The sequence below is a fragment of the Trifolium pratense genome, linkage group LG1 (genome assembly GCF_020283565.1).
Source record: "Trifolium pratense cultivar HEN17-A07 linkage group LG1, ARS_RC_1.1, whole genome shotgun sequence".
NCBI classification, from domain to species: domain Eukaryota; kingdom Viridiplantae; phylum Streptophyta; class Magnoliopsida; order Fabales; family Fabaceae; genus Trifolium; species Trifolium pratense.
Genome location: NC_060059.1, coordinates 19,778,023 through 19,793,273, shown reverse-complemented (window position 1 = coordinate 19,793,273; position 15,251 = coordinate 19,778,023). Strand labels below are relative to the sequence as shown.

The 15,251-nt window shown below is 29.9% G+C and overlaps 2 protein-coding genes across 2 annotated transcripts; one reads left to right on the top strand and one right to left on the bottom strand.

The window, feature by feature from the left end:
• Positions 1-2,014: 2,014 nt before the first annotated feature.
• Positions 2,015-4,072, bottom strand: LOC123885575 (non-specific lipid transfer protein GPI-anchored 16-like). Its single transcript, XM_045934861.1, has 4 exons — positions 3,694-4,072; positions 3,528-3,554; positions 3,293-3,361; positions 2,015-2,398 (listed from the first exon to the last, which is right to left on the bottom strand). The coding sequence occupies exons 1-4, from the start codon at positions 4,037-4,039 to the stop codon at positions 2,268-2,270; spliced, it is 573 nt and encodes a 190-aa protein (XP_045790817.1). The 5' UTR covers positions 4,040-4,072; the 3' UTR covers positions 2,015-2,267.
• A 961-nt stretch (positions 4,073-5,033) lies between these two features.
• LOC123884706 (non-specific lipid transfer protein GPI-anchored 5-like) lies at positions 5,034-6,138 on the top strand. The gene is made up of 3 exons (XM_045933871.1): positions 5,034-5,422; positions 5,648-5,776; positions 5,882-6,138. Exons 1-3 carry the CDS (start codon positions 5,104-5,106, stop codon positions 6,007-6,009), a joined length of 576 nt encoding a protein of 191 aa, XP_045789827.1. The 5' UTR covers positions 5,034-5,103; the 3' UTR covers positions 6,010-6,138.
• Positions 6,139-15,251: the final 9,113 nt, after the last annotated feature.

Here is a 15,251-nt window from a genome sequence, read left to right as displayed (position 1 = left end):
TAAATCGGTGAAATAAACCGGTCTCTATATAATTATTGAACGGGCTGCTATATAGTTAAAAAAAAATCATAAATTATATGAGTACAGACCCCACCATATACTTTTTTTTTTACAAACCCCAACCATATACTTGATCCCACCAATTTATATTTTTTTATTTTCATTTAATGTTAATAAATGATAAATATAATATAAAAAATTCTAATACTAAACTATGGTATTATAATGTAAAATCGTTTCCCATTTGCCTTTGAACAACAAGCTCTACACATTCTTTTTCTTTCTCAGGAGAATTCTAGAACCCCAAAAGCAAACACTTTCAACTTTCACCCAATCAAACATGCTCCATACTTTCTTTCTCCTTAGTAAAATTCAAACTTTCACCTCAAAACAAAACACCATATATCAAATGCTCCTCTCTTCTTTAATCTGAGTATCACAACAAAATGAGGCACTCGTGCAACGACACCGGAGACCTGATGGGATGACGACGTATATGCAACAGCACGACAAAGAGATGGTGACGAAGATGAATACAGATCTGGATTTATCTTACCTTTCTCCATTTTCATAGATCTAAGAAACGAGAAAAAAATATATCAAAGATCTGGATTTATCTTACGTTTCTCCATTTTAATAGATCTGGATTTATCTTACCTTTCTCCATTTTCATAGATCTAAAAAAATGATATCTTGAAAAAGAAAAAAATATACAACAAAACGACATCGTTTTCGGCTAAAAAAAAAAGGGTGTAATCAAACCGCCGGTTCAGGGAAACCGCCGGTTCACCGGTTTTCTCGGTTTTCCCGGTTTTTTCCGGTTTCCACCGGTCCAACTGCATGGCCGATCCAACGTATGAACCAGACCGGACAGGCTCCGGTTCCCGGTTCAATCAGTCCGACCGGCCGGTCCGGTCCGGTTTTTAAAACACTTGTTTGATGTTTGAATGACTCATATTAGACAACTCAGACAAGCAAGGGTTCTCACGTGGAGTTTTATTTGTAGTTTTATTTGACTCTTTTTTTTTTATCTTATCTTAGAGATTATTAAGTTTTGGTGAAATATGCTTCTGATACCTTTTTATTTTTCTGAACTTTTTCTTATATTTTTTTCGTTTTTATATTCATATATAACTAGTTTAAATACCCGTGTATTCGCACGGGTCTATTAATTTTTATTTGATATATAAGTTCGTCATTATATTAGAAAATTTATTTAGAATTAAATATTTAAAAAATTATTCTATAATATCGTTCAAATATAAGTGGAATTATTATATTTTTCTAGTAAATTTATTTATTCAATTTTTTATATTTCAGTGATAAATAATGGTTCCGTGTATATTTTTAATAAAAAATTATAAATTTTATTAGGAATATTTAGGATAATTTAGTACTCTAGTTTGATACTATTGAACTTTATTATTATTATTATTAGTGGTTAGTAGTAAACTTGAAAGTAACATTGTTTATTTTCTTTTCTTTTTTTATAAAGTATTTTTTTATTAATTATTTCTATATTCTTATTTTTATGCGGTTTCTTCTTATTTTTTCTATATTCTTTCTATAATTTTTTTATTGACTAAACTTTTTATAATGTTTTTATTTTTTTTTCCCCTATTTATATGCACATAAATTCTTTTGTTTTATTTCTATCTATAATTTTTTTTTTCCTATTTTTAAGCTAGCATATCATTTTTTTATTTATCTGATATTTTTCTATATATTTGTTTTTTTTCGTATTTATATTATATTCTTTCTATATATCTTTTTATTATTTTTTTTAGTGAAATTACAATAAAGGATATAAAACTTGCAACGTGATTAAAAGCAATAAGGATAATTTAGGAACTTTGGTGGTAATCAATTTTAATATATTACTAATAGATATATTTGCCATTGAAAAAAAAAAACAAGTGTTTCAGAAAAATTATGTTTTCTTCGTTTGTACATACCTTAAAACATTCTTTAAACACATTTCACACACATCTATAGAAGTTAAAGAGGTGTCAAATAAAGTTAAAATGAATATTTTCATTTGCAGAAATAATTTAATTAATAAAGCGAAGAATACTCACAAACTCATTTTGCTTCATGAATCATCATATGACAACCTCATATCAATGCAAAATGCAATTGGATGACATGAGGAAGAAGAAGAATAATATGGAGTACTATATCTTAAGAAAACATAAAGACTCCAAATTTCATATGAAAATGGATACAAACATTATTATAGTTGATTATCAGAAACTCAAGAGTACTAGCTAGCCAACTTTTTGAAGTTTTCGTGGATGAATTTGCTTCAATGGTGCTAGTTTTGCTGGTGCTGGTGCCATTGTTGAATGTAGAATCGTTGATTTGGGAGCATCAGATATCTCAATGGTTTTAGGATCAGCTGCATTGAAATTTATACATTAAGTTTTTTTATTACAATAAATTAAGCTAGATAGCTAATAGAAGAAAATAAATAAAAATGCAACAATCCTTAATTTAAGTTGAGTTAATCCTAAGTCCCTACTTTCATTAAACTCTCAATTAAGGATTTTTTATTAAACAAATTGAGCTTCATAGCTAATAGAAAGAAAGGAAAAAAAAATGGTGCAACGATAAAGTCTGGACAAGAATTACTTTCACCAAGAATCGAATTCGGGTTTTTTCAAACGATTTGTTTTAGAGAGAACTCGTTAACCACTTTAATCTAATGACTTAGTTTGCGATCGTTAATTTTAAGTTAATCCTAGGCCCTACTCTTTATTGAACTCTCAATTAAGTAACTATAATTCAAAAGTGTTTAATAAAGTATCAATAGTTTCAAAATTTTGTATATAAAACCTGATACTGATGGTGAAAATAAAAAAAATAAAAAATAAAAACCTCAAAAATCAACTGGAGTATTACTTACTATTATGATGTTGCCCCCTCAAATTTTAATGTACTATTTCTACTACTATTAGTATGCAATATACGAACGCAAGTGTTTGGTAAGTTGTTGGGGGCATCAAACTCAATTTCTTTTGTATTGATCCTCTGACTTTCAAAGGAAATGAAGCACCGATAATTTAGAATTTAACCACGAGGTAAATAAAGTGTAGTTAAGAATTGTTCTCACCAAAAATTGAACTCGGATTTTTCCATATATTTCGTCTTTTTGAGAACTCATATTAACCACTTGAGCTCAATCTTTTAGTTATCAAACTCAATTTTTATTTTAGGTAAAACCTTTTTAAAACATAAACCTCTTTTTATAGGATTTTGAGGAGGGTGCGAAAGAAAAACTCAATTATATTACCCTGTGGGCTCAAGGGAGAACCATTAGTTGGCGGGAGAGACGGGACATTTGATCCAAAGATGGCTGGGCCTGCCAACAAAATGTTGAAATAAATTCATTGGCTTCATGGTAGAAAAAATAAATTAGAGTAAAGTAATAAATATTTAAAAATAATTCAGATCTTAAACAAATTAAAAAGTATTAGTAAAAAAAAAACAATTAAAAAGTAACATAATGAGTATTAATTAATTAATACCTGGAGCTGGTAATGGAGAACCAGAAGCTGCAAATGTACAAATTAAAACAATTACTAGATTGCTGTAAAAAAAATTACTAGATTAACTATTTATATTTTGTAACAATTTTTTTTCTTTTGCATTATCAAATAATTTGTCACAAAAGAAACACGATTAATTATGTACCCTTGCATTGTGCAGGCAATCCATTAAGGTTACATGCTTGTGGAAGGAAGATTGAAAGAAGTCGATTAATAGGTAATAATTGAAATGGAACATTAGCTGAAATTAAAAGACAAGCACAATCCATACTAGTACTCATCATAGACTCTAATGAATCACAACAACTACTTGATGGTGTAATTAAACCATTATAATTAGTGCTTCCTGTAATGAAATTTGCACATGGTGTGAAACTACTAATCATAGATGTTGTACAAGGTGTACTAATTTGTCCTAAAACAAATTTTACTGAAGTGATTAAAAGAAACATTGATATCACTTTCATTTGAAATAAACTTAGTTGTCCCATGATGGAATATGATGTGTGAGTTTTAGCTAGGACGGTGATGGGATTAGATTAAGGATGATAAGGACATTATTTATATATTTTGCAACATTTAAGAGGAGAGTATAGGTAGATTTGAATATGCATATAGGAGTTCAACTACCTTAACTACTAAAGTTTTTATTTTTTTCTTGAGTTATAGACTTATAGTTTGGTAGAGTTGGCTAGAATTGAGTGTCTTATTTGGAAACCAAATTTTTGAAATGACTCAATTTAGTCATTGACTATAAAACTGCATATATTTAAGTAATAATTGAGAATTAGTTTTACAGAGGAGGTCCAAAATTCTTTCTTTGTTAGTATTATGCATGTAACTCTGGTCAGTGACGAAACTAGAAAATTTATAAAGTTTGGATAAAATCTCAATATTGAAAAAAAATGATTTCTACCATAAACTAACTTTTAAAAATATTTGTTTTGTCCTAAATTAACCTCTAAAATACCATTTTTATTTTACCAAAATCTGGGCAAGTGCCCTGGCTGGCCGAACCGTGGATCCGCCACTGACTTCAGTCTCTAATAAATAACCACTATAATTTGTTAAAAATTTATAACCAAGTTATTATTAGGAGGAAATATTCATTAACTTTATTGATGACTAATCTCTATTAAGAAACTTGACTGACCATCTTTAGTGAAGTCTCTTCTAATCTCATTTATTTATTTACAAGACTCAAACCAATACCTTACTAAATAAATGAAAGTCGGATCAATATAATGTTAGTAAACCGCAACAATTTCATTAATACATTTAATTTATTATAATTTGTAAAAATAAACACTTCCATTTAAAGGAAAAAAGTTTTCCTTTATATGTTCAACACAAGAGGGTCATATAATTGACAACGGTAGGCAACCTGCATTTACTTGTCCTTTTCCTTTCTTTTATAGTATATTCTACCAAAAAAGAAAAAAAAGAACTTCTATAGTATATATAATAACCTATTCTTTCATTAACACTCAAACATTAATCAGTATCACCAAATAACAAATATATCAACTAATTAGTTCAAAGATAAAAAGGACTAATGGCATTTAAAGGGTATGTCCTATGTCTAGTTATGATCCTAGTGGCCAATATGATGACTCAAAATGAAGCCCAATCAAGCTGTACTTCTACACTCACTAGCTTGAGCCCTTGTCTAAACTACATAATGGGGAGTTCATCAAACCCATCAGCTTCATGTTGCTCACAACTTTCAACTGTAGTTCAATCTTCTCCACAGTGTCTCTGCTCCTTGCTTAATGGTGGTGGCTCTTCTTTTGGAATTACCATAAATCAAACTCTTGCTCTGTCTCTCCCTTCTGCTTGTAAAGTTCAAACTCCACCTGTTAGTCAGTGCAAAGGTATGTAAAAAAATGTGGGAGTAACATAGACACAAAATTGGACACGACACAATACTGACACATAGATAGCAATAATAATTTGAAATAATGAAAGTGATTTAATGTAAATACATATGTCAGTGTTGGACAACAACGTGTGTTAGTTGGACACTCGGATACGTCTTCGATCTGAAGTGTTATTAGTGTTAAACCGTTAATTAATTTATTGTGATGGTATGAATTTAGGTGGAAATGGACCAATATCTCCTTCAAGTTCAAGTTCTCCAGTGGGGTCTCCTGTTGATTCACCAACTGATTCTTCAACTGAATCACCTGAAGGCTCAATAACACCTTCTGCTTCAAACTTTCCCTCAGGTATATATTATAATTAGTTTAATGCATAAATAATCATAATTAGTTTTTGTGCTATGAAAATATAGAGTACTATATTTTTGGTGACATAGTTTTGGTAAATTGCAGCAGGAGGAGGTTCAAAAAGTGTCCCATCAACAAACGGTGGCTCATCTGATGGAAGCACCATTAAAGTCTCATTCAACTTTGTTCTTTCTCTTCTTGCCATTGTGTTTTGTGTTGTCACCAAGTTTTAATTTTGTGTCCTGAGATTTGAGCACTCAAGTTTATATTTAGCTTTCTTTTACCATAGAAGATATATGTAATGTGGTTGTATAAATAAGGATTATTTATTCATAAGAAGAATTTGACATGGAGTTACTTAATTATTCAAGCCAATAGTAAAATTGATGTGTTATGCAAAATTCCAATTGATGAAAATAGATAATCTTTTTCCAGAGCAACATAATTGAAATTCCAATTTTTCTGAGTTGAAAAATTGAGTTGTATTCTCAGAAATGTTATCATTTCCTTGTTATTCATTGTTACTACTACTAGGATGCTTATATCATCTACTATAAATACGAAGGTATGACAATAAAAGTTGAGATAGAAGCATTAGAGTCCCATATCGGACAAGTCCTATAAATTTAAAAAAAAAGTCCTATAAATTTAAAAAAATTGCAAATTGACCTAACAAGACCTAGTAAATTGACACCTAATTTTTTAAATTTTGCAAATGGGTTAAATTTTCAAAAGTTGCAAATGCATTTCTATTTTTCAAAAAAAAAACTTGTAAAGAAAAGTAACCCAAAAATGTTGACAATAATTTTTTGTAATATTCTATCCAAATACATTTACAAATGAAGTTAATTGGAATGAATTGACATTAACAGGCATGGAAGCTAGCGTTTCGTAATGGCCGATATTGGAATGAATTGATATTAACTGTCAATCATGATTTTTCAGGCATTATTCCAACAATCATTGATAACAACACTACTAGAAATTTGCAAATTTCCTGCGGAAAAAAATCTACAGCTATTCCTAAGGATTTACCTGCGGATTTTACACTAAGATGTTATTTCCTGCGGATTTGAGGTTTTCGGGAAAATCCACAGGTATTTCCAAGTTTATTAATATATGATTAAAAATATAAAGTCTCGTAGAAATCAGAAAAAAATATAGGTTCTCGCATTAATATCTGAGTATAAATTTAGGTCCTACATAAATTATTAAAGATCAGGAAACCTTATTAATAAGAGGAAAATCATAGGTCCCGCAGAATTCACACAAAAGATTATGTCCAGTATAAATACATGAGTATAATACGTAAAATTATAAAAAAATAAAATAAACAACTTTATTAATATATGATTAAAAATATAATGCCCGTAAATATAACAAAAAAAGGGTTCCCGTATTAATATGAATATAACTAGTAAAATTATTGAAAAAAAAATATAACATAATATATTAGTAAAAACACAAGTTCCGTGAGAGTCACAAAAAATAGTAGATTTTCGTATTAATATATAGGTATAAATATAGATTTTGTTGATGGTCATACATTCCAAAAAAATGGCCAATGTATTGATTACATAAAATATTACTCCCCCCGTTTTTTTATAAGTGTTCAGTTTCATCGAATTTAGTGTTTCTAATCAACTGCCCAGTTTGTGTTTTAAGGATACGACTTGTCAATTATACCTTTTGTCAATTATTATTATTATTATTATTATTATTATTATTACTAGCTGGATACCCGTGCGGACGCACGGGAGGAGCGGCGTTGCCGCTCCAGAATATGTACTATAGAATATAGATTTATTGGTTAATAATAAAATATAAAGGTGAAAAAATATGTTGGCAATTTTAAAATCTGAATAATGTATATAAGAAGGAAAAAAAATGAAATAAATGTTTTCAATAATTTTTTAATGTTATAAACGAAAAGTAAATATGAAGTTAAAAATATCGGTGAAATAGTGAAAAATATTTAATGACGTAGGCCTTGAAGTGTGGCTATGTGAATAGTGTGAGTAGTTAATTGTTGTAAATATAAATAAAATTAAGATTCCTTTTATAAGAAGGAGACATTTAGGTTAGAAAACAGATGTGGTAAATTGATTGCGGCGAGAAGTTACTACAGATTTTATGGAGATCTCCTATGTTGCCTCCGGGTATTTGAAGAATCAGATTTCGGTTATTGATTAGATAATTTTTGTTGGTCGGTTTAATAAATGTATATGATATCTAACACTGTACATTTAAATGTTTCAAATATTAAGGGAGAATGAGGAAAATGTAGTTCGTTTTGAAAGTAATGGTGTCCGAACCCCTGTGGTATTTATGTGGGAACAAACTGTTTGTAAATATGAAAGCGAAGGACATGGTGTGATTGTAAGAAATTTTGTTTTGAACAAATTGTGATGTATATATAGTTTAGAATCTATTTTTAAAAATTGAATATTATTATTTGTGGGTTGTTTCAGGAATTTCCAAAGCGTGTTGTAGAACAGTGTTTGCTGAGGGATCAGAAGTTGATAACATTGATTGATGAGACAAATAATAAGTCATATGAAGGCTTAATTAATAAAATGGTCCCTTAAAGACATTTTTGGTTTCAGATTGGTCTCTTAAAGAAAAAAATGTCCAAATAGGTCCCTTAAAGAAAAAAAAGTCCGAATAGGTCCCTTAAAGACATCTCCGTTAATCAGTTTGGTCCCTAAAAGAGGTCTAAATAGGACCAAACTGATTAACGGATATGTCTTTAAGGGACCTATTCGGACCTTTTTTCTTTAAGGGACCTATTTATACCTTTTTTTCTTTAAGGGACCAATATGAAACCAAAAATGTCTTTAAGGGACCATTTTATTAATTAACCCGTCATATGAATGTGATGTTGAGACTGTTAATGGTGGAAGTAATGAGAAATATGTGGCTAAAGGATGGTTCGAATGTTTGGAAGATATGAGATTGAAAGATGGGGATAAGTTGTTGTTCGTTGTTGAAAATCCCCCAACGAAAATGTATGTTCATCTTCTTGTATGAAATTGATGTAATATTTATTTATGTGGGTGGTTAGGTGTTTTGATGATTTCAACTGTTTGTCAGGTATGATGTTATGTATTTTATAGAAGTTGTTAAAGTTTGTAATGTGTTGTATAAAGACGGTTAAATTAAGTTTTTTTTTTTTTGCTTATAATAATTACCAGAGTACATGATATTGTTTGATATGTATAAAAAGAATTCAAAAATCCATATGAAGTTGTCTGAGGTAGCTATAGCATGAAGGAATAAGTGGTTCTATTAAAATCATAGACTAAAATCCAAAAAAGATGTGCACATAGAATATAATACTTAAAAGCATAATTAAAAACGGCATTGGTAAATACAATAAGTCATGTGATCATGTAACTATTACAACCTTAACAAAGTATTGCACCGTTTGACAAAGGCATTAGTGATATTTATTGATACAAAAACTTGTATTGAATTTTACAGCTGATTGTAGAAACATTTACTACTGTTGGCATTGGTTATACTCCATATGTTGCTGACTGCTATTTGTTCAAAACGAAGAGATTTCGCATAATTTTCTGTAAAGTAAAGTTAGTACTGTCATGATATTTAGATTAAATATAACGATGTAATGAACATAATGAAATTAGACTAACCTAAAGATTATGAAAGATTTCTTTGAAGACAACATTCGTTGTTGAGTTAGGTTCATTTGAATTTCCATTGTTGATTAAAATCTTCAATCCTTTTTAGCTTTTAACTCTAGAAAGAGCGACGTACAATTGACCGTGACTAAAAACTGATTTTGGTAAATACAGTCCTACACTGTCAAGTAACTGACCTTGTGACTTGTTAATTGTCATTGCATATGAGACAACTATAGGAAATTGTTATAATATTAGAGATTAATAATTTGTACCACCTCATTGTTTGGAATTTGATCTTTCAAATACTGAATAATAGTTTCTTCAGTTTTGTAGTTAAGAACTGAGACAAGTTTGTAGTAGGGTTGTGTCTTTACTTTAAATACAAGCTCCTTGCCCATCATGTCATCCAGGTCAGCAGGATATTCATCTGAATCAAATTCACCAGCCTAGAGTAATAAAAATAACAAAAAGTGTTAACAACTTGTGCCGAGGGAAAAATTCAAATAAAAATAATGTAATGATGTACCTTAACCATAATATTTTTCAATTCCTCGGCAGTTTTGCCAATCAATTGTTCACATTCTCGGTCCCAGAAAACAAACCGGACCTTTTGATCTTGAAAACGAACTTCAACTTCAACCTTATATCTGTAAAGGATATAGGTACAATGTGACGAAAGAGACTATGTAAACAACAAATTTAAAAAGTTTAATGGCAAAATTTAGTTATAGAAAAAATATATAATAAACTAACTTGATTTTTGGATTAGCGGTAACATGTTTGCTCGAGCATTCATATGGAGGAGAGGTGGTGATTATTTGTTTCTTACAATTAGCACATGTTAAGAGGAACCAACCGTGTGTTGCAGTCAAGACATGGTGTGGGGTTCCAACATTTGTAACAATTTCATCCTAAACAAATTGAATGGTAAGTAAAAGATGATGAATGTAGGCATGGTATGCACTTCAGCACAACTCATAAGTTCAGAAAGATGTTTAGGAGGTGCATTAAAGGCATAGTGTGATGCAACTGAATACTGAGAAGCTTGAGAGTTTTGTGGTGACTGCGTGCTCCAATTAGAGTTGAACTTCCAAAAGCAGCAGACAAACTATAGAATGAAAAAAAATAAGTCCAATTTAAATAAATGTGACATTATAAAGGTTTTTTTTTAAAAATAGAGTTAGATGTAGATGACCTTTTTTTGAAGTCACATATTTCCTTTAGCTGAGGATCCAACATTAGCTTACTTCCGGTCCATGCATTTGAAATACATAAATCATATTGACTTTGGGGTTCTTTGATTTGAGCATGCTTAATAATAATGACTATTGGTCCATCATCAGATTTTTCATTGACAAAGTCCATGAATTGAGTTCCAAAATCGCCCCACAAAGTACATGGTAAAATCATTCATACTACAAAAAATATTGAAAAAAGAATAAATTTCTTAGATTGAAAACCTAAATAAAAATGGTCAAATACGAAAATAATGTAAAATAAAATATTATACTATGCATCTCTTAAAGAAAACCTTGTAGGTTGTTTTTTTTCCTCCAGCACTTTGCTTTGAAGGTTTGATATCATAAACAACTCCAATAATGTCTAAACAACAAAGCAAATTAAATGATTAATATATATATATATATATATATATATATATATATATATATATATATATAAAATGAAAACACATATTCATTCTCAAGGTTGACATTGGTGGACTCACCAACTAAAAGTTCACGGCGATATTTGACAGCCATAATTTCAGGAAATGACTTGAAATGAAGTTTGTAATGAGGGATATCAGGCATGGATAACGGAGTGATTTTTGAACCTTCGTTCCCTCCAACAAAGATTAATTTAAAAGGATGGACACATGACATGACAGAAAAGTCGTTTTTGTGAACTTTGAAGTTTTTCATGACATATATTTCGCCTTCTTTTAAAGATGTCTTCCACATCGGACAAATTTTATAGGGTAAAAGTACCTGAATCTGGTCACCCTTGATACACAGAACAAAAAAATATTAATGAATTGAATATGAAGTAAAAAAAAAAATACATTTGATAACAAAAAAAAATAGTTATGTTTTTGAAACATATATGAAACTTATTATACATGTTTGTCCAATATCAAAAATTCAAGATGCTCTTTTCCACCATTAGTTACTGACCAGATGTCTTCAAGCCTCACAGCAAGTTTCCATAACTCTTTTGAATCATTGACAGATTTCACGTCATCAAAAGCCCTTGACATCGTCGGTTCTACATTTGAACAATGTTATCTAAGAAAGTTTTAACATAATAATAGAAAATGAAGTAGAAAAAGGAGAAAAAGTCTTAAAGTATGAAGAAAGTATCAAGAAATAAAGTAGGAACAAAATATCAACAACAAAAAAAAACAAAAAAAGGGGAAACTTCAGTATAAGAACAATACATGAAATAGAAAAAAAAAATTATTTCTGATAACTTCAGTATAACAACAATACATGAAATACAAAAAAAAAAAAAAAAACACACACACAAAAAAAAATCATGATTGTACCTTCTAAAAGATTGATACAAACACCAGATATTTCAATATGCTTATGCTATGTTTAAGTTTCTGATAACTTCAGTATAACAACAATACATGAAATACAAAAAAAAAAAAAACACACAAAATAGAAAATCATGATTGTACCTTCTAAAAGATAGATACAAACACCAGAAGTTTCAATATGCTTATGCTATGTTTAAGTTTCCAATCATAAAGGATTGAAGTAGAAGAAAAATAAGTAGAAGTTAAAATATGAGTAACATAATGAGAAGTTTTTTCCTACAAACTTTAAGAGAAGTTTTTTTCTACAAACTTTAAGAGAAACCATCAGATAATGGGTAGTTATTTTATACTAACTTTGAATAATGACACAAATAACCCTGAATTAGATTATGTGTCAAAAAATTAAAAAGGACAAATTAGAGTTTTCATTAGTATCTTGTTTTCTTGGATAGTAGATTATTATTATCTTTTTCAATAATTTATATATATATATATATATATATATATATATATATATATATATATATATATATATATATATTTGAAAAACTAAAGTTTTTTTTTAAAAAGAAATTTTGTTCCTTTTTTTTACGATAGTAAAGTTTGTTTCTTCCTTATTATATTCATATTTAAACAGAATTTGTTACCAATTTATTTTTGTATAAAAATAAATTTATTTGAAAGAGTGCAAAAAATAGAATTTATTGGTAAATTAAGATGAGGGTATAATAAGAAAATAATGTGCAAAAATCCACTTTTTTAATTTAGTGTTACCATTCTAAGTGAACACTTATAAAAAAAACGGAAGGAGTAAAATATTAAAATGGAATTAATCACCTCAAGAAAAATTTTAAAATATTGAAATTATTTACTAACTTTCAAATATGACAAAAAATACCCATAAAAGTGATGATGTGTCAAATTATTAAGTAGGGGGGGGGGGGGGGGTAACATGAGATTTTCACATGTATCTTATTTTCTTAGGTCCCTGTATTAAATATATATATATATATATGAGTGTGAATATAGTCCTGTAATTTTTTTTCTTCATATATGAGTATAAATATAGGTCCTGCAGATGTTATAAAAGAACGGCCAAACTTATTAATTTGAGTAAAACACATAGATCATGCATAAATCACACAAAAATTAGGCTATCGTATTAATATATGAGTATAAATATATGACACAAAATATTAAAATGGAAGGAACAACCTAAAGAAAAATATTAAAATATTGAAATTAGTTATTAACTTTCAAATATGCACAAAATACCCTTCAAAATGATGGTGTATAGGATATATCGATTCCTAGTTAATAATTGATTTTTATTTAATAAAAAAATTGATTTTTTATAGAGTGAGGTAATTTGATTTTGGGTTACATACAAAAATTGGATTTTCAGATAAAAAGAAAAAAATCGTGGGAGAAGTAACAAATAAATTGGAGTTTTGTGGTTACAATTGGGCATTTGACTCATATTGATTATATGTTGGTTCCAAAAATATAATAAATTAATTCATATGCCTTAGTGGTAAATACAATAAGAAGTATAACTAAAAGGTTAAGGTTAAGGTCAATACAAGTCTGTCATTTCCGTCAAATTTTAGGTTAATTTCTTCTAAAAATTCCACGTGAGACTCGCCTAAGTTGTCCACGTATTCAACTCTATTAGCCACATGGACAATTTAAACATAATTTTGACTAAAATGACAAACTTATTGTTACGTAAGGAGTATCTTGAATTTTTTTAAACGTAAAAGATCAAATTGAAACCTAACAAACATGAGGGACCAAACATGCAATTAAGCGTATATAAAACTACTTTGCATCGAAAAAATAATACTAAAATGCCATATTTTGGTACACCTAGTAATACCATGCCAATTGAGATGGAGTTATTGAGTTGAAACAGTGCAAGTACAATCACGACAAACCCAATGGTGTGACTGTATTGTTTTTTTTCTTCTTTCTATATATCTATTCCGGACTAGGCCAAGGCTCATTCGCGAACTAAATAGGGTCGCATAAACCACACTTATCTAAGCGGACCATACAGTGGACACACCCTAAATCGCATGCGACCACCACTCACTAGGACACGTGGATTGCTGGATTGTGTCACTCTGCCATTAGATAACACCTGTCCACATGACACGTGTCCCAAAAGACGGTTCTAGGCTCCCATAGACCCTAATTCTCCACCTATATAAATTTGCATTATCAGATCCGGAGATGATCATTGACGACGTTACTTGGGAATCACACCCACATTTCATATCAGATGGTTAACGCATGCCGAGCAACGGTTAACGACGCATCCGCAACCTATCACGCTAACCACCAAAGAACGTCGAACCAGTTACGATGCATCACAAACTAGCAAGCATCGTTGTCGCTGCAACCAACAAGCAGATAGAATAATAACTTTGTCATCTTCTTCACCGAAACTTGTATGTCATAATCAAATAAATGGAGAATTCCTTCAGGGAAACCTTCAGATCCAGGAATTCGAAGGAAACACTGACACAAAAATACCCTAAATTCAACCAATTCATAAATTTTCGCCCCTAGAAAATGTACAGAGCGTCGAACAAGATACGAACGAACTCTTGAGAAGTCTCATTGAAGCTTTGCATCAGCAATCTGAGGTGGTTCGAGAACCCTTGGCTAGGATAAAAATACCAACACCCGCACGAGAGATTGAAACAACTAACAAACTTTCAATATACACGTCAACTAGGCACCCATGACCCCCAAGGACCTCTGGTGGTCAACGTCCCACCCCTTGTGGCGAATGACCACTCTGACGCTGACCAATGACCACCTTCAAGAAGCGCTAGTTCTTCAGACAAAATCTAAGAGTGATGTCATTGTCATCATCGTTTGAGGGACGGTGTATGTGGAGGTTCTCCCTTGCCGCTAAATTTTCTTATTATTCATTAAATATATATATATATATCACATAAAATTGTTTAATACTGTATCTTAAAATTTTGCTTAGGTTTTTTTGTTTGTATTACTTGGTTTTTTACAAATCAATGGGACACTAATTTTTCTAATATGTCAATTCCTAAATTTGTCAACCAATCCATTAAGGTAAAAAAAAAAAAAAAAAAAAAACTCTTTTCATGTTTCATGGTTCGAAGGCACACCAGATTACCAGAGTCAGGACAAAATACCTTGGATCAAATCATATACTAACAATAAATAAATAAATGATCAGAAAAAGACAAAATAAAAATAAAAATCAATATGTTTAGTGACAACGGTTGAGATTTTAGAT

Excerpts from the sequence above, each read along its gene's own strand:
- LOC123885575 (XM_045934861.1), bottom strand. The coding sequence starts at position 4,039 with ATGGGACAACTAAGTTTATTTCAAATGAAAGTGATATCAATGTTTCTT. Across the intron at positions 3,555-3,693 it reads ATTGCCTGCACAATGCAAGG|CTTCTGGTTCTCCATTACCA; the intron begins GTACATAATTAA and ends GTACATTTGCAG. Across the intron at positions 3,362-3,527 it reads TTCTCCATTACCAGCTCCAG|GCCCAGCCATCTTTGGATCA; the intron begins GTATTAATTAAT and ends TTTTGTTGGCAG.
- LOC123884706 (XM_045933871.1), top strand. The coding sequence starts at position 5,104 with ATGGCATTTAAAGGGTATGTCCTATGTCTAGTTATGATCCTAGTGGCC. Across the intron at positions 5,423-5,647 it reads ACCTGTTAGTCAGTGCAAAG|GTGGAAATGGACCAATATCT; the intron begins GTATGTAAAAAA and ends GTATGAATTTAG. Across the intron at positions 5,777-5,881 it reads TGCTTCAAACTTTCCCTCAG|CAGGAGGAGGTTCAAAAAGT; the intron begins GTATATATTATA and ends GGTAAATTGCAG.